The sequence below is a fragment of the Enhydra lutris genome, unplaced genomic scaffold (genome assembly GCF_002288905.1).
Source record: "Enhydra lutris kenyoni isolate GAN:26980312 unplaced genomic scaffold, ASM228890v2 scaffoldscaffold15, whole genome shotgun sequence".
Lineage (NCBI taxonomy): Eukaryota > Metazoa > Chordata > Mammalia > Carnivora > Mustelidae > Enhydra > Enhydra lutris.
This window is the reverse complement of record NW_019154099.1, coordinates 17,137,592-17,160,067: the sequence shown is the minus strand read 5'-3', so window position 1 is coordinate 17,160,067 and position 22,476 is coordinate 17,137,592. Positions and strand designations below refer to the sequence as shown.

The window sequence follows — 22,476 nt, the reverse complement described above, 5'->3', positions numbered from 1 at the left end:
TTGTTTGTTTCCTGTTTACTTGATTTTAATACTGTCTTCACCATCTAGCAGGGGCATGCTAAAGCTTTATTCCTTGTTTCTGGGATTTTCACAGTGCTGTTTTGCCTATGGAGAGTTAATGGCCTTTGTGGAGGGTATTATTGACTTTGGCAATGACCTATGTTGCCATCTTGTTGACCTCACCTTTCTGTCATATTTTTTAAACAAAATACCCCCACAAAAGTATTTCTACCTTAATTCTCTCTCAGAAGCCCACAGTGAGACTCTGAGATTGGGGAATCCTTCTTGACCACCTCTCGGATATTGGTCACATGCATTCATTTTTGTCCTTAATAGGTCCTGATTTTGTTTCTTCTCTGATGAACCTTTCATTACCTCTTCCCTTGGCAATTGCACTGGACTTCCATCTACCCTTCCATACCTCTGCTCAAGAATCCTTATTCACACTTTAAATCCTGGCCAAAACATTACTTTTCTTTGATGCTTTCCTATGTTCTATCAGGCCTAGTACTCATTAAACCTGCTTCTCACAGCCGCTTGTGTGTAATCCCTTGTAGAACTTATCCTTTGTTATTTCGATAGGCCTTCCCTACTAGATTAAATTAATGCAGTATCATTCAACTGGTTATCTTAATTGCCTGTTAAATGCATATTCCTAACTTTTAAGATTTCTAAGATCCCATGTTATTTTTACCTGCAATTCTATGTTTGGATGGAAATTAGCCTTAATTGCTAGTTTTCTCAGTTACACATAAACATTAAAATAATGAATAGGAAGAGAGATTTCATGCATTCATCCCTTCCTGTTTCATTTTTCACTTCTCTCTGGAAGAATGAAAGCTATGCAAGAAAGGTCAGCTATCTAGATGTGATCATTAACAGGGATTAAATGAGTGCCAATGATGATATAATTCTGACAAAGTTTTTAAATTCTGGACTTCCTGTCATCACTTGTAAGTATGGAAGAAAAATGGTCCCTAAATTGCACAGAGTACGTAAGTATGAATAGTGATGCCCTAATCTTTTCTTGGGAAGATGTTTGTCAGCCTTTATCTAAAAGGGAGAGAGCACATTTATAAAATGCCATCATTATCTCTTAAGCGTGTGCTTTAGGTGTCTACTAGTATTAAGAGCTTAGATGACCTGTTTAATACATATATCGGCTTTTAGTGTGGGGAAACATAGATAATAGTAAAGGCATTCACAGTTTGATTTTTTGAAACTATTTTCATTGTATAATGTTGAATCTACTTGTTGAAAGATGCTTTTTTAAAATAAGATATTTCAAATATACAAAAAATAAAACATAACCACCACCACCACCGATATCACTGAAGTGACTTATATATTCATAATTCCATTCTTCTTCCTTAATTTCCAAAGGTGAATAAAACCCAGAATCTGATGGTTTCATTCCTGTTAAACTTTTTCTCTGACCAATGACCAACATACAGAAACTTTTTTTTTTTTTAACCATTTGTTGGTAGGTCGCTGACTCCATGTTCCATAATCTCCTAATTCCTTAATCCTCCTACATAACCACACCGTAACCACCCAAATCAGAAAGTTAATAGTGATCAATTTCTATCAACTAATCCTCAGACCCTGTTCACGTTTTCTCTGTAGTACCAAAGTGGTCTTTGTAGGAAAAGAGTATAGTTTAAAATCATGTGTTTCATTCAGCTGTCAAGTTGTTGTTTTTTAAAATCTCCTTCATTTTGGAACAGTCCTCAGTTCCGTCTTGTATTTTATGAAGTTGACATTTTTGAAGATTCCACTTGGTTAATTTGTAGAATGTCCCCGAGTTTGCATTGGTACTATAAAGCTTTTTAATTATAAGTCTGTTCATTGTAAACAGGTTACCTCCTACTTTAAATAATTCATTTTTTAATGATCATGAGAATTTTGACCATCTCACACATTTACCTGCCCTTTGGTTTATTCCTTCATAAATTTCTTGTTCATATCTTTTGCCTGTTACTGGGGTTTTTGTCTTTTTTTTTTTTCATATTGGTTTGTAGAATTTGTCACTATCTGGACTAATGATCATGTGTGTTTATCAGCTGTAAAGCATCCTTGTCCCAGTCTGGGTCTTGTCTTTTTGCTTTCTTTAGGAGTAGATGGATTAAAGTACAGAACTATAAAATTCCATGGGGTCCGATTTATCCATCTCCTTATGGTATTGGCTTTTGTATATTTAAGTAATCCTTCTCAATACTGACATCATAGATCTGTTCTGTATTTCAGGATTCTGTATCTTTATTTCTGTGGGATATGGATGCAGTTTTTTTTCTACATGGATTAACTGTTTTTTCTGTCAGCACTGATTTAATAGTCCTTCTTATCCTTTCATTTATCATACTTTACTAGTAAACATCAAGTTCCCGCACGTATGTGGATTTGTTGTGGAGGTTTGATTTTGCCCATTAGTCTATTTGTCTAGCTCTCATTTACATTCATTGTCTTAATTACTATAGCTGTATAATAAGCCTTATTATCTAAGACCCCTCCCTCTATTCAAAATCATCTTCACTATTCTTGAGCCTTGTTTTTATATTAATTTTAGTATCATTTAAGTTCCATTATAAACCCTGTTGGGATTCAGGCTGGAATCGTAGTGAATTTATTGATTTAGGAAAAATGGATATTTAGTGATATTAAGTTTTCCCATCTGTGATTATTGTATATGTTATCTCTAGATTTTTTGGTTCCTAACAGAGTAAATATTTATTTTTCTCCCTAGGGGCATAACATATCTATTAGGTTTATTCTTTATTTCTAATATTTAACCATCTTAAAATTTTTTTTTAACTAAGAATATTGTCACTTTTTGTTTATGAATTTTGGTATCTGGTAATGTTATGGAATTCTCATTTTTATTTGTAGATTCTTTTTTTGTGTGTGTCCTCTCAGAGTATCTGTGAAAGCCTTATGTTTTTTACTTCCTTTCTTTTTCATTGTACTGAGTAGAATCATACAGTAAAAGTTAAAACTGTTTTCTTGACAGTGGTGAATATTTTTCAAAACTGAGATTTCCCTCCAGACATAATAATCTCTGAATTAGGGGAACTGAGAAACTGCTCTTATTTCTTTGTACTCCAGCTGCTTAAAGCCCTCTTCTGCCTCCAAATATGTGCTCTACCTTCTTAAAAGTCCTCTTCTGCCTCCAAAATGAAGATGAAGGGGCGCCTGGGTGGCTCAGTGGGGTAAGCCTCTGCCTTCAGCTCGGGTCATGATCTCAGGGTCCTGGGATTGAGCCCCGCATCGGGCTCTCTGCTTAGCAGGGAGCCTGCTTCCCCCTCTCTCTCTCTGCTTGTCTCCTGCCTACTTGTGATCTCTCTGTCAAATAAATAAATAAAATCTTAAAAAAAAAAAAAAGATATTTTACAAAATGAAGATGAAATGCAATCCATTCCATAAAGCTCTTTCTAAAAACACTAGGCAAGAGTCAATATGTTCTATTTTTCTCTCCCTAAAGTATTTAGTGAAGGTCTTTTCTCATTTTACATTTCAGTTACTTGAGTTATGGCTAGTTCCTGAGTTGATTGGCCTTCCATTAGAGTAGATTCTTGATCCTGCTAACTTTTTTTTAACTGCGTATATCCTCTATTACTGATTAAATGAGTGACTCTGATATTTGTTTTATTGTTGATTCATTAGAACTATAAGAACTTCTTTAATGAGAACTTTGATATAATAATTTTTTGTAAGAGTATCGTAGTGGACTATGGATAGTCAACTTTACTCATCTTGTCTCCTTAGTGCCTTCACAGTGCTTATTGGATGTTTGTCAAGTGAGCTGATCTGTTCCCACCCCTCGCCCTTTGGTAAACACTAAGTTTAAGCAATCAAATGATAAAAACTAGAACAAATAAATACTTAGGTGTCTTTTTATAATCAATTCAGATGTATTTGAAGCATAAGGTCCAGAGGAAGAAAAAAGAGCTTAGGTGAACTTATAAAATCGGATGTGACCATGTACCTATGTTTTGATACTTACCGTAGATGGTGGGAAGAAGGCCTCATCTTGCTAACTTTTTACATTTTTAAAGACTATTTGAGTGAGGCAGTGCAGGCCCAGGGGGTGGTGGCAGCAGTGAGAGAAAGAGAGCGCACATATGTGGGGGTGGCGGGGAGAGGCAGAGGGAGATAGAGAATCTCAGGCCAACTCTGCGGTGAGCAGGAATCCTACGTGGGGTTGGAATTCATGACCCTGAGATCATGACCTGAACTGACACCAAGAAGTCAGTCGGTTAACTGACTGAGTCACCCAGGCGCCTCATCGTCTCGCTAACTTTATTCCATGTTCCCACTGTTTGGGTTCCTGCGAAGGACAGTTCCTCCTTTTTCTTTCCCTATCATATTTTCTTCTTCATCCTTGGTTGTAAGGATATGCATAGCTATTTCTTTAGTTGGCTAAATGCATGCCTGTTGTATTGAATGTGTAGGTGATACCTTACCCAGGAGTGGGAATGAAAAGAGAAACCGACAAAGACTTTTGTGTTAATTATGTTTATTGACTGCTATAGATTCCTACTAGCAGTTAGTTTATCTCAAGTATTAGTGTTCTTTACAAATCTGCTTTTCTATATCATGAGTATTTTTTTATTTCTTAAAAACTTAAACAGTGTATTTAGGGTTAGCCAGGTAAAATGAGAGTGGTTGTGTGGGAATGGTTTGTTTTGATCTATTAGTTGTCACCTTTTCCCTTTCCTTTAGGTAGAAATTGAAAAATTTAGGGAAAGGTGGTTTAAAAGCAATCCGAATAATAATCCAAATAAGAGGAGGAGGAGGAAAAGCGTATAGAAGTATAAGGCAATTGTCAAGTTGATTCATGGGTTGTGTTTGTCAGGGGGGGATAATGTCAATGCCTAGTTGTTTCTCTTTAGATCCAGATAAATGAGAAAATAAATGATTTAGGAGCAATGGATTTTGCCTGATGGGAGTTCGTTGAACCAATAAAATGGTTAGAGGAATTTTAAGAATAGGTGTTACGATAAAGTTTAGGCATGCTCTTTCACCAATTAGGAAGTGTGCAAGTTGGTTCTTTCCCAACAGTGAGGGCTTTTTCTCTGTCTTCTTTCATCTCTAGTGAAGTTGGCTTTTGTCTGTTCGTTCTAGGACTATTTATTTATCCTTTAGGTAATTGGTGAAGATACGGCTATTTGTTTAGAAAACTTGAAAAGCAAATAAAAAATTTTATCACTAGCTGTGTTCTTACTTAAAAGATCACATAACAATTGGTGATTATAGGTGCTTATGTATATGCTTGAACAGTTCCAGTAAGATATTTCAAAATAAATTGTGCGGTTCCCTGCCTATTAATTTTATTTCTTGGCTATTCAGCTAAAACTTATATGGAAGAAGATTGATGCTTGAGGTTCCCGCACCCCCCTTTGTTGGCTTTAGGACAAAGTGAAATTTGGTTTCAAACTGAGTTACTTTACACTTTCTATAAGCTCTAGTTAGAATATTTGGTCAACATTTTATGTGAGTTCTTTGTCAGTCTCTGGATAAATGCTGTTTTTTGGCTGCTGTCCTGTTAATGAGCTAGCTTGTCTGGTTTCTGATTAATTTTAATGGGGATTGAGTAAAGATACTATGGATAGAACAGTGAATATCCAACCTCATTATTGGCAGAACCAAATTTTATAAGTATGTATGTATACACACACACACACACACACACACACAAAACTTCTCTATAATCAAACTGTTAAGTAAAAAAGTTGCTATAAAGGCATATATAAGAATATAGTAAAAGATCAAGAGAAAGATCAGCTATTCTGTAGCATTAGCATACTTATGGACGTGTTGAATATAAAGTAGTGATAAAGTTAATTCTGAGTTCTTTTTTCCAAGGTTTTTCTAATTTTTCTAATTCTAACGTTTTCCCATTTTCTGATTTTTTTTCTAATTTTATGTAAACCTGGTTTAAGAATAAAACAAATTGCAGAACTAGATAGATTCAGTTAATGGACACTATTTGAATGTATATAATGATCTGGAATGAGATCATGAAATCTTTCACTTTATTTGGCACTAAACTGTTCATGGTGGTAAACAGTACCTTAATGTAGGGATAAACATTAGCAAGACCTTTTTGGCACATAGTGTGGAAGATGAATTCCAATGTGGTTGAGAACAGAAGAACACCTTTAGAGGAAATACAGGTAAAATTGTGCTTATAGGTTGGTGAGCTCTTAAGTCTCAGGAGAAGTAATTAGGGGATCTTGTGGACCTCTTAAAATGCTTAACCAATTTGTTGCTGTGGTGATAAAAATGTGAGCACAAGAGAGACTGTTTCCAACAACAATTCTCTTGGTTTTAACCCATGAAACAGAAGCCTTAATACACTCTTTAAATGAGAGGATTACTTTTGATTTAAGACTTCATGTTTGGTTTTGATATTGTTGTGCTTCCAGTTTTACCTTCTGATATGTTGCTTTTTGGTGCACGTGAATGTTTGGATCTAGGACTATACTATCTTCCACATACGTTTTCTAAACAGTATGCCTCTGTGCGTCTGTAGAGTTTTTCCTCTCTGGGTGAATTCCTCAGACCTGACCATCTTCAGCTTGCTCCCTGTATATGCTTGCTTAATTTTCCAAATAGTCAATCATTTTAAATTTAATCTGACTCTCCATGGTGTTAACTATCCCACTCAACTTGATGTATGTAAATTTAATGAGCATGCTATCTTGTAAAATCCACATCCGTGAATGAAAATAGTGAGACTAATGTTTGTAACTTGGTTGAAAGTATGTCCATTCTGTTTGCCATTCTTTGCTTGATTGCTCCTTAGTGCTCTAACTAGTTGCATGTATGTGTAGGAGCATTAAGATTGCATCTTTTTTTCTCCCCTCAGTTTTGCAGTATTTTGTCAGTCTAAGATGGGGTCAAGGTGTGTAAAATACAGTAGCAAACTTGCAACTTTCTTGTTGGTGGGAACTAATGACCCCATCCAGCACATAGAAGAATCCTTTGCAGTAGCTTAAAAGCTGCTGACTTGACTATATTCCTTTGACCTGGTTTCTAGTTCAGGGCTGCTTTTGACACCTAGGGTGTCCATGTGCAATTTAGAAAAAGATGTATCCTCATTCCTCTGGCGGGACACAGTGCATCATAGAAATGGACACAGTTTGAGGGAAGTCTGGAGGATCTCTGTTCACTAGTCCCCCAGATGCCACCATTGTCCCAGGTCACCAAGGTTGTGTGCAGTTCTGCTAGTGCTTCCTGAAAATGTCCTGGATTTCAGCTTGGCCATTTTTACCTGTGTCTGAAGAATCTGTCTCTGGGGCTGGACCTTGTTTCTGTCATTTTTCTCAGCTAGGGAGGTGAGTGTTATCTGTAGTTCCAGCTTCATCCTTCAGAAAATTATCTTCATCTCATGGTTTGTCCCGAAAGAGGATTAGCAAATTCTGTTTGCAAACTTGTGTTACGTCTTACTTAACAAATACCTGAAAAGAAATCCACTGTGGTCTCTGCATTGTGAAAGTGGCAGCGAGTGTACAAAAAAAGTTCTTTAAAAGGTTACCTGTGAAGGAGAATGAAGGAAGCCATATATAAAGGAAAGCTAGGGTTGAGGGAAGGCTCTTTTTCTTTTTAATTTTGATCCATTAAGGATTAACGTGTTTATGTATTGAGACCCAACCGAGAACAATTTAGTGAGACAGGATTGAAAAAGGATAATTGATATGCAGTGCTCTTTCAGGAGGTGAGAGGAAGGAGGATTCAGAGCATAAATGAATGGAATTATCTTTGGATGGATGCAAGAATTGATAAAGATTAGTGTGCAAATAAATTGGCAATATAGGAAATGGGAAATTGAAAGCTTTCTTTTCACAGAAGAAATTGAAATTTGCTTACTGAAAATGATACATGGAAGTAATAGTTTCATAGTTCTCTGGGAAGAGCAAATTTGAAATAAGGACCTTAGGGAATGTGAGAAGGAAAAACTAGTTGGATTTCCATAAATGTAGTAAGTGATGGATCATGGAATTAACCTGCTTTGGGGAAAATAGAGGGGATCAAGGAAAGAGGTTTTATTGAGGTCAAGACCATGGTGGTTTGGGAGTAGAACAAGTGAAAAGAGAGAAGATGGAGGTCAGAGAATAGAGTTGTGAAGATTATGATGATCCTTGAGGTGCAACGGTTTTTACATAATGAAAAGGTATAGGTGTGGTCATGAAGACTGTGGCTGAGAAAAGGGGAAGTAAAGACTGCTGGTGGTGGGGAGGCTGAAGACTGGATGGCAAGGCATGGGATGGAAGAGGAGTCAACACCAGGTGCTGGCCCACATAAGTGTTAAGTCTGATAGTATTAGCCCCAAAGGAAATTCGATTTTAGATGATGATGGACACAAATACTATGGGAATAAGAATGGAGAGTTAAGATAGACCAGAGTTCAAATTTCAGCCATAGGACTATGGTCAACTGAAAGAATTTCCTAAGCTTCCATTCTCTCTTCAATGAAAAAGAGGCTATTACATACTTATAAATGTTGAGTGCCATGCCTTGCCCAAGAACTTATTTAAGATGACAGGAATACTAAATCTTTGTCAAAAGTTGTAGAAAGAATTTTGGGAAGAATGAGGATGATTTACAGGACAGGTTTGGAATGAAAACGGGAAGAAATGTGAGCAATGTGAATTTGGTTTGGGAAAATTCCAAAGGGTGCCTGACCTTTAGATTTGGAATGGAATTCTGTGTCTTAACTCTACCTTTTAGTAACCTCAGATTTGTTTTTGTAGTGGTTTCTGTACTTCCTTCCTCTCTGTCAAGTCTGTATTTATTATAGCCAAATACACTGCAAGCGTACATTATTTACTAGACTTAAAAAAAATTTCTAAGGATGAAGGATGTTCCATTTCTTCATTCTGAACTTATTTTAATGGCAGAAATTCTATAAATATTTCAATTTTATCTTGCAATAAGATTTTGAAACAATCTTAGATTTATAGAAAGGTTGTGAAGAGAGCACTGACAATTCTTAGATACCCTTCGTCTAACTTCCTCAAAAGTCAACATCTTATATAACTTGAATGCAGTTATTAAAACTGAGACATTAATGTTGGTACAGTACTAAATTACATTATTGAGGTTTTGCCCGTTTTTCTACTTGCATTTTTTTCTGTTCTAGGATCCAATCCAGGATCATGCCTTGAGTTCAGATTACCATGTATCCTTCATCTCCTCCAATCAATGACATTTCCTTATCTTCCATGACCTTTATACTTGAGAAGAATCCTTATTTTGTAGAGTGCTCCTTCATTTGGATTTCTTTTCTGCAGCATTTTTTCTGTTTCTAAAATCTATCCTTCGTTCCAGTCAGACTCGCATAGTAAAATAGCACAGTGGTTCAATTAAGGTATAGTTTTTAATTAGAAAGTAATTAACTAAAGGAAAATTAGTTTTTGATGTTGCAACTCCCAGTTTTCCCAGGCAAAACCGTGTCTCAACATGTGTATGAAGGTAGCACTATAAGTGAGTTACTTTATAATGTATGTTAAGATATTTATAGAACATTAACAACAATACTCTTCAGACAGTTTTGATTTGATAACTGCTAGGATATTTTTGAGATCTAGTCACCTAAATAGCCAACTGAAAACTAGAAGTGGGAAAACTTTATCTACTATCCACTAAATATTAGCCTTATTCAAATTACTCATCTGGTCTTTTGCAATTACGTGTTCTCTGTATTTCCTGCTCAGTATTTGATTTATAATATTTAATGAATTACATACATATGTCTCAGTACTTTGATACATTGAAGTAAATCACATTTCAGGAATCTCTTAAAATCTGTTCCTGAACTATCTTTTTGTCCCTACACAGTGTAGTAGATGTCCCAACCTATGTTTGAATGGAAGAATTGGTTCATACTGTGGTTTGTATTGCTTGTTGAGGCCCTGTATGTGAGTTTCTGTATTATTTGGTTCTGTTTAAAAATAAGACTTATTATACAGTAAGTTGTTTTCAAAAGGTGTTGTGGGTGCTGTTGTGCCCCTACAAGACACCCTTTACCAGGCTGGTGCATGCAAACCCCAGTTGATTCATATTGGTTCCTAGTGGCTCACAGCTGCCCTCTGCAGAGATCTGGCCTCCGGGAACTATGATCCTGTAGCTAACTGACTGATGTGGAGGTGTACAACTGCCCTCTCGCTCTAGGTAGTACTGATAGCAGTGCAATTCGGGCTGGAGCAAGACCAGCTGAGGCAACATTTTCACATGTGTCTTTCCCCAGCTCTGTCTTGCTTTTTTTTATTCACTATCATGAAGGCATCCCCTCCATTAGTCCTCTGCACCAGAATCCCTGTCTCATACTCTACCTCTAGGAAACCTGACCTAAGGTAGTAGAGATGCTCTGTGATCATTTTGGACAGGTATAAACTGAGTAACATAAAAATGATGACTTGCTTTCAAGGGACCTATTAGAATTACCTGGAAGCTGCACTAGACTGGAAGTCGGGGCTCCGGGTCTCGAGTTTCAAATAACCAGCTATACCTGAAAAGTCATCTGATTTTTGTGAGCCTGGATTTTCTATTCTGTAATTCATGGAGTGTAGATGATATGAAAATCAAATTCTCACAATGAAGATTTTCCCCTAAGACAGGAGGTTGTTACATGGAGATGCTAGGTTCCTCCTGAACCCCACTTCCCCACTCCAGTTTCTGGGATAGCCTTCAGAAATGCTCAGCTTAGCTCCTCTGGAATTAAACACAAAAACACTGAAGTGGTTCAGAGCAAGTTTCCCCAAAACGTGTCACTTTGACATGTGCACTATTTGAGCTGAAGGCATTTGAGACCCTACGGGCTCGAGAGAGATTTTTTCCCCTCTCTGAACCACCTAGAAGAATCTAAATTGGGAGCCTTTCCCAGAGAGGAGTTATGAGAGAGAAGTTTTATCTGAGTGACCTGTGTAGGAGGACAACTATCTGATTACCAAACTTTTCTTACCGCCTGTGAATTGCCCTCCTTCCCTTGAAACCCAGGGCTCCTGTTCCATTCCTTACCTCAGTATGGCATATAAGCCTCATTTTACCTTTCTGTCCTGAAATCTTTCGTGTGTGTGATTTTCTCCCATTAATCTGGCTCATGAGAACTTAATTCTTTAATTAACTAGAAAAACCTATAAAGGGTGGAAGGAAATTTTGTTTTCCCACTATAACATAGATGTGCATTTGTTTTGGAAAAAGCTTCTACTACATTTCCCAAGGACTTTGTAGCCCCTGACCCCCCAAATCCAGTGTCCATGCCCAATAGGTCTCTCTTCTTTCAGTCTTTTTCTTTGTAGAGCTAAATTTTGTACTTTTTATGCACAAAAATATATTTTTCCTTTTCAGTGCTCCTGAATTTCCTTTTGTAAGTGGCAGAATTTCTTTTTTTGATCAAATAGAGAGTTACCTGCCAAATGAGAAGGGTCTGTGGTACTGTGTAGCTGATTCCAGACTTCTTAGTGTCCTTTCTTGTTTCCCTTTTGCTTTTAAATTGGTACTGTCATGAAGCGAGTGCTGTATTTAGACAAGAGAGTTGGGGTATGGCAGAGGAAACGGGCTGGGAAAACTCTGGGTTTCTTCCTTAATTCCAAATATACCCCTTTTTATTTGAGCTGCTGTCATCTTGAATATACCTTTCCAAAAAGAAAGCATTAGACTTTGTAGTTTTTCTCATATTCTGTATTTACTAAATATTTTAATTTGCTGGTAAAGAGGCTGAGTCATGTTTGCCCGTTGGACAGAAAATAAAAAATACAGTGAATAATTAAAGACAGAGGTTCTCAGTACTCTCATGTCCTTTGCCTTTTTAGAGCAACTACTCCCGTTACTTCCCTGTAACTTCCCCATTACTTTCTTCCAGTGAAAGTCTTTATAGGTAGTAGAAGCCATCTACAATCATAATTTTAAAATACATTTAATGTCTTACTGTACTGCATAATACAACCACATACATTGCAATGTAAGCAATTGGCCATGACTGGTCAGGAAGGTACAAAAAAGTCATTCTTGAATCTTTGCTTCACGTGAGTATAATAGCTATTGTGGTGGGGCGCCTGGGTGGCTCAGTGGGTTAAGCCTCTGCCTTCAGCTCAGGTCATGATCTCAGGGTCCTGGGATCGAGGCCCACGTCGGGCTCTCTGCTCAGCAGGGAGCCTGCTTCCTCCTCTCTCTCTGCCTGCCTCTCTGCCTACTTGTGATCTCTCTCTCTCTGTCAAATAAATAAATAAAATCTTTAAAAAAAAAATAATAGCTATTGTGCATGTCAACATAGCTTTGCTGTTCCGGTGATTCAGATACAACAACCAGTGTCTTCCTGGGATACCCAAATTATAAAAATTGAGCACAATTGATGGCAAAGCTTATTTAAAACAAAAACAAAAAGCCAGTATAACTATAACTTGCAGAGTAGTTGGATTCTTAGAAAGACCAATGTCTATTAAAACCACATACTGCAAAGTATTTAATCAGTAACAATTTACATATTAATTCCATTTTATATTTAATTCTATTGAATTAGTCAAAGCTTAGGAAGTTTTTGTGTTTTTTTTTTTTCTTTTTCTTTCTTTCTTCCTTCTTCTTCTCTCTCTCTTTTTTTTTTTTTTTTTTGGTTTGTGCATCTGTCTGTGGGACACAGAATAGTTTCTTATCATGCAGGATTAGCCCAGGTGTTGAAGAATGTCTAGCACGCCTTAATAAATGCTGATAGCATCATCTCAGTCATTGACAACCAAAATATTTCAAGATATTTTTAAAATCCTAAGTGGTATTAAGGCCTATTTAGAGTCCCTGGCATAAAGTAAAAAAGAAGAAAAAAGAGGGAGAACAAAACAAACATTATTCACATAATAAGATATTTCCAACCTGAATGGGCAGGAGTGACATTACTAATAGTACCTTTTATTAGGGTCAAGTGGAACAACTTCTAAAATCTTAAATATTTATATCAAAGTGAAATGAAGGAAATTTTGACTTTTAAGTGCTTGAAGGGATTAGTAGCCAAAAACGGAGTCAGCTCAAGGCGTAAATAACAGTGTCTGATGAGTTGTAGCACTTTCATAAAACATTTATAAAAACTTAACCTGCTGGACTCCACAGGTGATCCAAAGTTCTGATTTTTATACACCTGTTTCTGAGTGGCTATAGGGTTGGTATACATTCAGGTGTGTTATATTGCATATCACACATGACCAAGGGCTAGTATCTGGAGGAAATCCATTTGAGCTGTCCTTTTAATTCAGTCATTTTTGTCTCCCTGTAGCCTCCTTTTTCTTTGCCAGAGCAGCCTCTAAATAAGACAGCTTGTAGCAATTCCCACATTTAAGTGGGCATTCTTGACTTGTATTTTTAAAAGTTAAAATGAGACCTGTAGCACGATCTAGGTTACTTAAATCTTTATTTTGATGGGTGCTGTTGAGAAATGTTAGATTTTTTGGGTGGTACCTCTTTTTATGAGTACAACTCTTAGATGATTTAGAACACAGAATAGACTAGGTAGTTAATGGATATTTTTGATATGGGTAGACAAGAGCCACTATAGAATGCTTTGCCTTTTGCCAGGATCTATACCAAGTATTTGATCATATGAGCTTGTAGCTACACAATCTGGAAAGTGGTTGGCTTATTTACCTTTTAATTTTTGATACATGGAGCAGCTCTTTCAGAAATAGTGCAAGATAGCTTCAGGTACAGCTATTTAAAAAAACAAAACAAAAAAACAAAACAAAACTATAGTGTGTGTTGCATTTGTGGGTGTGTATGTGTGTGTGTGTGTGTATTTAAATTGTGACTCTGGATGAACTTTTGAAAGGTAGAAATCTAATCTAAGTGTCTAATTATCTGTAGTGACGAGAATGTAATTTTACTAGCTTGCTGTGAATTTTAAAAAGACTTTCTGGTAAGTGTTTTACCTGTTAAAATGATCTAGAACATGTTTTTGTCTGTATTTCCTGCTCTTTCTTTTCTCCAGGCAGAACTACGTGTAAATCATTCCAAAACAATTAATGCTGCTTTAGTCACAAATTATTGATTTTTCCATTCCTAGGGTATGTAGAATTGCTACTCTGCTTAGATTCTAAAATGAGGCTTTTTAATTGTGTTTTCCAGGAAGATATGAATTTAAATGAAGATAAAAAGGCACCATTGCGGGAAAAGGACTTCAGCATCAAAAAAGAAATGGTGATGCAGTACATTAATACTGCTTCCAAGACAGTAAGTAAAACTGTCAAGTTGAAAAATACTGCTGAACCGTGTTATAGTGTGGAAAACAACACATTTGTCTAACGAAGTGCTTGAATTTTTGAGCAACTGGAATCACAGGGCTTTTGAATGTATAAAGGCCACAAGTAGGATGTTTATTTAATTTAAAAATATTTCTCGTACCTTCTAAGACTGCTTTTGTTTTTTAGCCCCTGACATTGATGAGGAACATGGACTGGGTTGGTTTCCTCCAAGACTTCTTTCCTTGTTAAGGAAAGTGGATTAGGATGGCTATTGATCTCTGATGTCACTTATAAATTGGGATAATATTTGTATTATAGAAAAGGAGGGCCGATTTTACTCTAACTACCTAAATCAGTTCACATAATAGTGGCTGAGAGGCATATCTTTAATGTGAGGTTCCCTATGGATAAAATTATCTCGTAACAAATTATAAACATTAGACGTTGAAAAGAGCATTAAGCCTCCAACGTGGCTGCCAGTTTTCCAAGGAAACATGAAATATGTGGGTGGAAGTAATGAGTAAATGTCTAAGAAACCATGACTGGCATGCAGAGTCAATTAGATTTATTTTATGGCACAACAAATGAGCTTGACCAGTCATATAGAAATTGAATTGATGGATGGGATGAAGTCTACAAAACGGGAGCTAATGAAGAAGCAATCAGAAAGACAGTAGAAAATGATTTTGGCTGAATTTAAAACAGAATTGGTTGGAGAAGAATAACTTAATACGCTGTAGTTTTCACTGGATACTTTAACCAAAGGCCAAGTTACAAGAATGTAAGTTACTTATACGTAAGCTCTATTTATCTACTAGACCAGTCAGTGACCTGGAGGATTTTCTTTTAGAAAGCAGACTCAAGTGATGTTTAATTTTTAAGCATGCCTCATGTTCTGCAGTTTGATGTTGAGTTGTAGAAATCAGAGTACTGTACTTTTTCTGGTTCCTTATGTAGATGGGTGTTGTTTCCTTCTATTGTGACAAAAATTGCTTTTGCCCCTTACTGGTCCCTGGATATCACTTAAGAGAGCACTTGTGTTGTGGATTGACTTATCATCCCTTTGATACTGGGCATCTTATTTTACCTGATTCTCAACATCCTTCTCCACAAGATGGGACTTAGAGCTATATCACAGGCTTGTTGTTAGAATTTAATTGTTTATGGGGGTCCTGGCTCACTCAGTCTGTTAAGCATCTGCCTTCAGCTCAGGTCATGATCCTGGGATCTAGTCCCACGGGCTCCCTGCTCAGTGGGGAGCCTGTTTCTCCCTCTCCCCACCCATCTCCCCCCACCCCCCACCCCCTTCCCGGCTCATGCTCTCTCTTTCTGTCAAGTAAATAAAATACTAAAAAAATTGTTTATTTCATGAGTGGAACATAACAGGTTTTATACCTGTGGCTGCCTCTTTTGGTAGCAGTGGTGGTTGTTAGCAATTGTTTCTTGTTTTTTCTTTGTGATTTGTTCTTGCTGTTGAAATCATTACACTGTGATTATTGATGGACATTGACTTATATTTTTGAAAATACAAATTGACCATTAGTGAGTCTGCATCACATTTATTAAGTGTCTGTATATCAGGCAATGTTCCAGGCATTGGAGTTGGAGTACCAAGATGGTCAATCATGGTGACTTACGGAGGAACATAAGACACGTAACAGAAACACACAAACACACATGATAAATGAAATGCGATGTGGAAAAAACATATAGGGGACGTGGAGATGGTGTTATTTTCCTTTTTTATTGAAGTGTAGTTAACATGCAGTGAGTGTTACCTTAGTTTCAGATGTACAAGAGGTTTCACTAATTCCAACATTACTCAGAGTTCATTTCTGGTAAGGGTACTCTTAATTCCCATTATCTGCTTTTACCTGTCTCTGCACCCCTCCCTGTGCTGTAACTGTCACACGGAGCGATCAGGGATGACTTCCCTATTAGACAATTTTAAATCCAAAGAACATAAATTCACTTAATAAAATTATAAGAGATACTATATTAGTTAGAACTGGTTTAGAAAACATTGGTATAATAATGCATTTTAATTCTTGAATTTCAGATAATAAACAGACTTTTTAGAGCAAACTGCTTTGAACTTCATTAGAGTGGATCTATTTCAGTTTGCATACACTGATTGTAAACTTTAATCCTCTAATCGTTTTGGACTGAGGTTGGAATTTATTTACTAGAATTAGATAATTAGATTATCAGGATTGAAATAGATTAGTTATCTAAAGTATGATTAAAGCATTCACTCATTTAATTAGTGTGTGGAGGATCATGGCTTTTCCTAGGAGGATGCTGAATAATTTGGCGGTTGGTTAACATTCTAGAAAGTTCAAGCTGACCAGTCATCTATTTTTGCTCTGGAAGTAGAAACACATTAACTCTTAGATACAGACTTTGTCATACCAGTGTATTGAGGTTAATGAGGACAAAAAATCTTCTCTGAGGAAAAACCATCAAAATTTATAGATGAATTATTCTAGAGAGCATGGGGGTGTTTGTGTCAGATAAAGTTTTGTTATAAATTTAGCCTTAGACTTTGCTTTGAGATTGTTTTGTGGAGAAGCATTAATATTTTTGAAAATAGCACTGATGCCTGCAGTTGATAATCTGAAAATTCTTTAGAAATATTAATGCTCAAACCAGCCCTAAAGTAGCTAAGCTGGATTTTTGGAATGGGGGAAAAATAACAAATCCTCAATCAAGCTAGGTTGTTTCTAAGACCTTAAGTTTGTTTCAGTAGCCCAATGGTAATGCTGATTTTTTTCAGTTAGAAAAGATTATTAACTATTTTTTTTTTTTTTTTAAGCAAAGAGCCTATTTTAGAGGCTGAAAAATGCCAAAGTCACATTTTTCCAATTTCCTACAGCATGGGTATGTGAGCCAGGTTTGGCCAGTACTGTCTGCTGGGGGCTTCTGAGAAAGGTTTCCCTCCCTCACAAAGAGATCCAGGGCAGAAAACCACTTTTTTCCCCGTTATTTGACATGGTTGTGAGAGGGCGTGGGATAGTTGGCACATGACTTCTTAGAGTTGCTGCTCTGGCCTTATACAGCCCTGCCTCCAAATTTTTCTGTCACGTGAGGTGATGCATGTTCTTATTTAAACTACTTTAGGTGGGGATTTTGCTATGCTGTTGTGCACATCTGTCTGGACCATCCCTATAGCCTTCTGCCTATGCAGGGTCTCCATCTCTAATTCATTCTGAAAATTACTCCCCTCATTAAGTAGACTCTGCATATTGAGAGCGGGTAGTACAGGGCCAAGTGGCCATTCCTTGGTAGATGACTTGCCTCAGATGTTCAGTAGCAAGTTTATTAAAGAAAATATGTTTCGGAAAGAATGAATACAGTCTCGACTTTTGTTTGATTACTAGGGGGCTGATAAGTATTCTGCAGTAAGGGGTAAGGACCTTGAAATGAGGCTCTAACATGACAGTCCAAATGGAAGAGACTCCATAGTTTCCAAAAAAAAAAAATGTAAGAAGAAAATTTTGAAACCAACACCGAGGAGCTCTTAAGCCACAGATTGTGTAAAAATTTTCCCTATTTTCTAAAGGGAACTGTAATTTAATAAACATCTACCCTGTAAATGTATTGAGTCATGCTTACCCTGGCTTTGAGTGTTGTTCTCGTTCTTTATTGTGGTCTAGTTATTTTCCCCCTTCAAATTCTGAAAGCACCTTTGCAGATAATGTTAAATGATGGTTTTGTTGTCAGGAATCCTGTACCTTGAGGAGACAAACCAGGCTTTGGAGATAAATCCTAATAAACAAGCTGCCCTCACCAAGTTTTTCTTTTCTTGGTGTTGGTATTTCCTCCCTGTGTCTGCGATACCCGTGCTGATGTTGGTGTTTATATTCCTGCTGGTGCTTGAGTTGTATTCAGGGTGAACTGGCTCTGGGTAGGTGATGTCTGGGTAATGTGAAAGTCACAGGAAGCCATGGGTTACTTTAAAAACCACTGGAAAAGGTGTTAAAAAGGATACCTTACAGAGGGGAGGATTTAGAGCAATAAGATGCTTCCCTTCCCCACCCCTCCATCACAAAGGAATCCTAAAAATAAAAAAAAATTCATTCTACTTCTTCCATCTGTTGAGAAGAAAGAATCTTCTTTGTGCTGTTTTAGTTGGCTGCTTTTTCAGGGTAATCTGTGGCAATGTAAACTGGAGGAGTCCTGAGAAGTCAACATCTACAGCCCTGGAAGTGAAAGCAAATCCCCGGAAGAAGAAAGCAGCTCAGAGGGTGTGAGAGGGAGAGAGGGGGTGGAATGTAACACCTTTGCCTCCAGGAACTAAGTAGTGGGCTTGAGTGTTTGCTTTTCAGTGCTTTTGGAGTTGACATTTTCTCCACCCACCCCCATATATTAATTTAATTTATTTATTTGACAAAGAGACAGAGTGAGCATAAGCAAGGGAGCTGCAGGCAGAGGGAGAGGGAGAAGCAGGCTCCCCAAAGAGCAGGAAGCCCCATGTGGGGCTCGATCCCAGAACCCTGGGATCATGACCTGAGTGGAAGGCAGGTGCTTAACTGACTGAGCCACCCAGGTGCCCCTCCACAACTTATTTTTAAACACAAGATATGAGACAGCCCTGACAGTTTACCTCTATACAGATGACAACCAGACTGCTACCTGTCAGCATGTGGTCTTATCTTTTGGGTAGTACCATTAGGTGTGGATAAAAGGCTCAAATAATTTCTCTTCCAAATACATACTTCTAGTTCCTTCTGAATCATTGGCTTGGAATAAAAAATTCCTCTAAGCTCCTGCTCCTGGACCTCCCTCCTTCCATCTGTATGCCATAGGAAGCTGTATCACATCTGCAAGTAAAGAGCTGATTTTTAGGGGGGCTGATGACTGGTAGGGCCTAATTTCATATTTCTCAGCTTCTTCATTAGATCGTCCGTCCTTTATTTCCTGTTTATATTTAGTTTTTTCCTTTTTGGTCCGTCATCCGTCTTTCCCCACCTCTCCCCCAAAGAAGCAGAATCAATCTTTCTGCTCCTGGAAGTCTGCTAGCTTCTTTGGACTTTGTTTTCAGCTTTTCTCTTTCTTAGTCATTCGTGACCACAGACAACTGACTGCAAGACTCCTCTGAGGCGTGTATTGGAGAAGTTTGCTTCGTGTTGAGCTTCCTCCTTCAGCCCTTAAGTATTTCTGTAGTTCTGGGTTAGACTTCTTTAGTAAGAAATAAACACCAAATATTAGAACATAACTTTAAAAAGGCACATAGAAAGGGTAACAAGTTTTTTAAACAATGTGATAAAATGTGCCTACATGGAGTTCGTAAATGTAGGATTGTAGGTTCTTGTACGTATGTGTACCTGTGTGTATATATAGTATATTTTGAAAGGTGTTACCAGGTACCTCTTGTCCTAGCCCAGTAGGGCATGATGTTCAAGTATGAATGACGTGGTTTTGTCCTGTGTCTTCCATCTAGGCACGTCCTGATCAGGAAAGAATTGTTTTGGGAAAATACTAGTGATGGTCAAATTTGTATATTTTTCCCTAGGTATAAAACCTGGAGTTCATCTCTTTTAGCCCTGATTTGTTAATATTGTATTATATTGGGGGCATTTTCATACCTTTCAGAGTTTTTTGTTTGTTTGTTTGTTTTTTTTTGAGGGGGTTTATTTTCATGTTAATTTTGGAAAACATTGTCAGATGCAGATACATCAAGTTTTGTTTTCTCTCACTTTTCATCGTTGTTATTACTTAAAAGGGTTATATTTCAAGCACTGGGAACTTAGATGAACCAGACAGTTCTACACATTTTTGCTAGTTAAAGTTAACATGGATTATTTTTTGGCTTCCATTTCAGGTTAGGGATTTGATCCAAGTGCACTTGTAACAAAAGCTTAGTAAAAATTTGTGACTGGTACTTGGTATTAGACACTTAACCTATTTATCGGCAGTGCCCTTGCTTACATTATTTTGTCTGTTTGTCTCCAGGTCGTTCTTGCTGACTAGGAGGAAATACCAGATCCCCAGGGCTATGAACCAATTTCTTGTTAGGAGTATTTCTTAATAATCTAACTGGCACTTTAATTTCCATTTCTGCCTACATAGGACAGGTTTTTTTTATGTACAATTAAAATGATCTTCCAAGATTTCAAATCCATCCAGCTTCATTATGAGTTGTTTCTGGGCAGCACCAGGGGCGAATAATGTGCTCCTGCTATTACTGCCCTGTGTTCTTGCTTAGGCAGGAGATGATAATGAAGAACCCAGTCATCTTTTCTTCATTTTTTTTTTTTTTCTTACAAGAAATTATATTAGGTTCAAATTAGAATTGTGTATTTTTGGTCTTTTAAAAATCTTAAGGGTGCCTGGGTGGTTTGGTTGATTCAGCGTCTGTCTTCGGCTCAGGTCATGATTTCAGGGTCCTGAGATCTAGCCCCTCATCGGGCTCCCTGCTCAGCAGGGAAGGAGCCTGCTTTTCCCTCTGCTCTCCCCTCCACCCCCCACCCTGCTGGCACACACACACTCTCAGTCTCTCTCAAATAAGACCTTACCAAAACAAACCCACCTTAAAGATACCTTTTCTTAAAGCAATTTTTAAAAAGACTCACCTGATATAGAAATAATGTTATTTACTGGTAAAACCTAGAATTTTAGAACCTGATGTGGTCCCCGATGCTTATACCATTTGTGGCATTGGAGATCATCTGAGGTGGTTTTTTATCTTTTTCACTGAATTGTTTCTTGGTCGGAGATAATTTGCTCTGCTCTTGCTTTTTAGATTTTGCAAATGTAATTACACTTATGACCAATTACAGCAAATGTAGTAAAAACTTGGAAAGTGCCAGAAAAAAGAGGCACGTGATTTGAGGGAGACAAAAGTGATGAGCAATAGCCCTATGGAATGAACCATTTGAAAGAAGAAAGAGTTCTGAAGGAATATGTGAAAATGAAAAAAATGTTATGTATCTAAGGTTGCCTTTCATGAGTGAAGGGGACAGGTAATTCATGAAATGAGCGGGGAATGAGAGTGGACAGGAACGTGGGTTCTCAACCTTGATATCCATTAGAATCTTCTGGAGAACTTAAAAACAAAACAAAACAAAAAACAAAACTGTGTCTGAGCCTTAGCATTTAGCAAGTTAATTCCTGCAGGTAGGATCCAGGCACCTGGACTTTGTGAAGCTCTCTTGGTGATTCTAGTGTATAATCAAGGATGAAAACTCTCCTGGGCTGTACAAGATGATCCTCATCACTAGAGGTCTATGTAGTGTGACATTAATTCAACGAAAGACTAGGAGTTGATAGAATTTAAAGGCAAAGCATAGAGCATATTTACAAATACAGCCACTTAGGGTTTAAGGCTAGTTTGCCTGGGCATCAGATCAGAATGGCACACTGTAGCTACGAAGAAATCCTAATGTTTGGCCACTTAACCTTCCCCTCTTCTGATACTGTCTACTATGACAGATGGAAGGACCTGGTCTGTTTTGGGAGATGTCCAATGGCGTATTAGTAAGGAGGAAAAGAGTATGCCTGGTGTAAAAGCTTCAGTGGACTGATTGATATTCCTAGTTGGTGGCTGTAATCTTAAAACCCTCCTTAATTTAGTTTGGGCTTAAGAGACAGCCTTTCAGTTCTTAATTATTCCTAAATAGAATACATTCTATACATACTTAAATCCTTCATATGTTAATCATCTTGATGTACAAAAAGCATTAATTCTTAATTTCATGTTTCCCTGACTTAATACCATTTCCTAAACGGTGCAGTATCATGGTTCCCCTCCACTTTGAAGAAAATAGGGTTGGTATATCCTCTTACCTTCAGTGTAATACAGAACTATTTGAAATCCTTTCAATATCAGAAAGCCTTCCAGGGATAGACCAGGTAAACTGGGAACTCTATCCTTGGGATTCACCAAAATCTGAAAAAAATAGTCCAAGAGTAAATTTACATGTTATCATTGTTAAGCTAATTTTTTGGGGAGGGGGGAGGGTGGATTTTTTTCCCCCCTTGGGAAGGCTGTTCTATCACTCTCTATGACTTAAGTCATTTTCTGGCATGATTTTTGTAAAGAATGGCATTATACTCATTTAGTAGACATTTTTATAGTTTATTTATTGTAGGTCTAGAATATATCTTAGCGTACCTTTACATTTTGAGCATGAGTAAAGGCCTAGGAAGTGACATCCTCATGTTCTGCAGTTAGAACTAGAAACCAGACCTTTAAAAAACAAAAAACAAAAAACTTTTTTATTGTAAATTAAAACAGTCCTAGAAAACACCA

General features: G+C 37.3%; 1 protein-coding gene across 4 annotated transcripts in view; it reads left to right on the top strand.

Annotated features, from left to right (window-relative positions):
- The window catches only part of LOC111146997 (diaphanous related formin 3), a 517,296-nt gene that overhangs the window by 66,276 nt on the left and 428,544 nt on the right, over positions 1-22,476 (top strand). For 3 of the 4 annotated variants that reach the window (XM_022502826.1, XM_022502824.1, XM_022502823.1), the window contains one exon: positions 14,107-14,211. The exons of the other annotated variant lie outside the window; for it this stretch is intronic. In XM_022502826.1, coding sequence (XP_022358534.1) covers positions 14,107-14,211 — 105 coding nt within the window. The remainder of the gene's footprint in view (positions 1-14,106; positions 14,212-22,476) is intronic. 4 annotated transcript variants of the gene reach the window in all.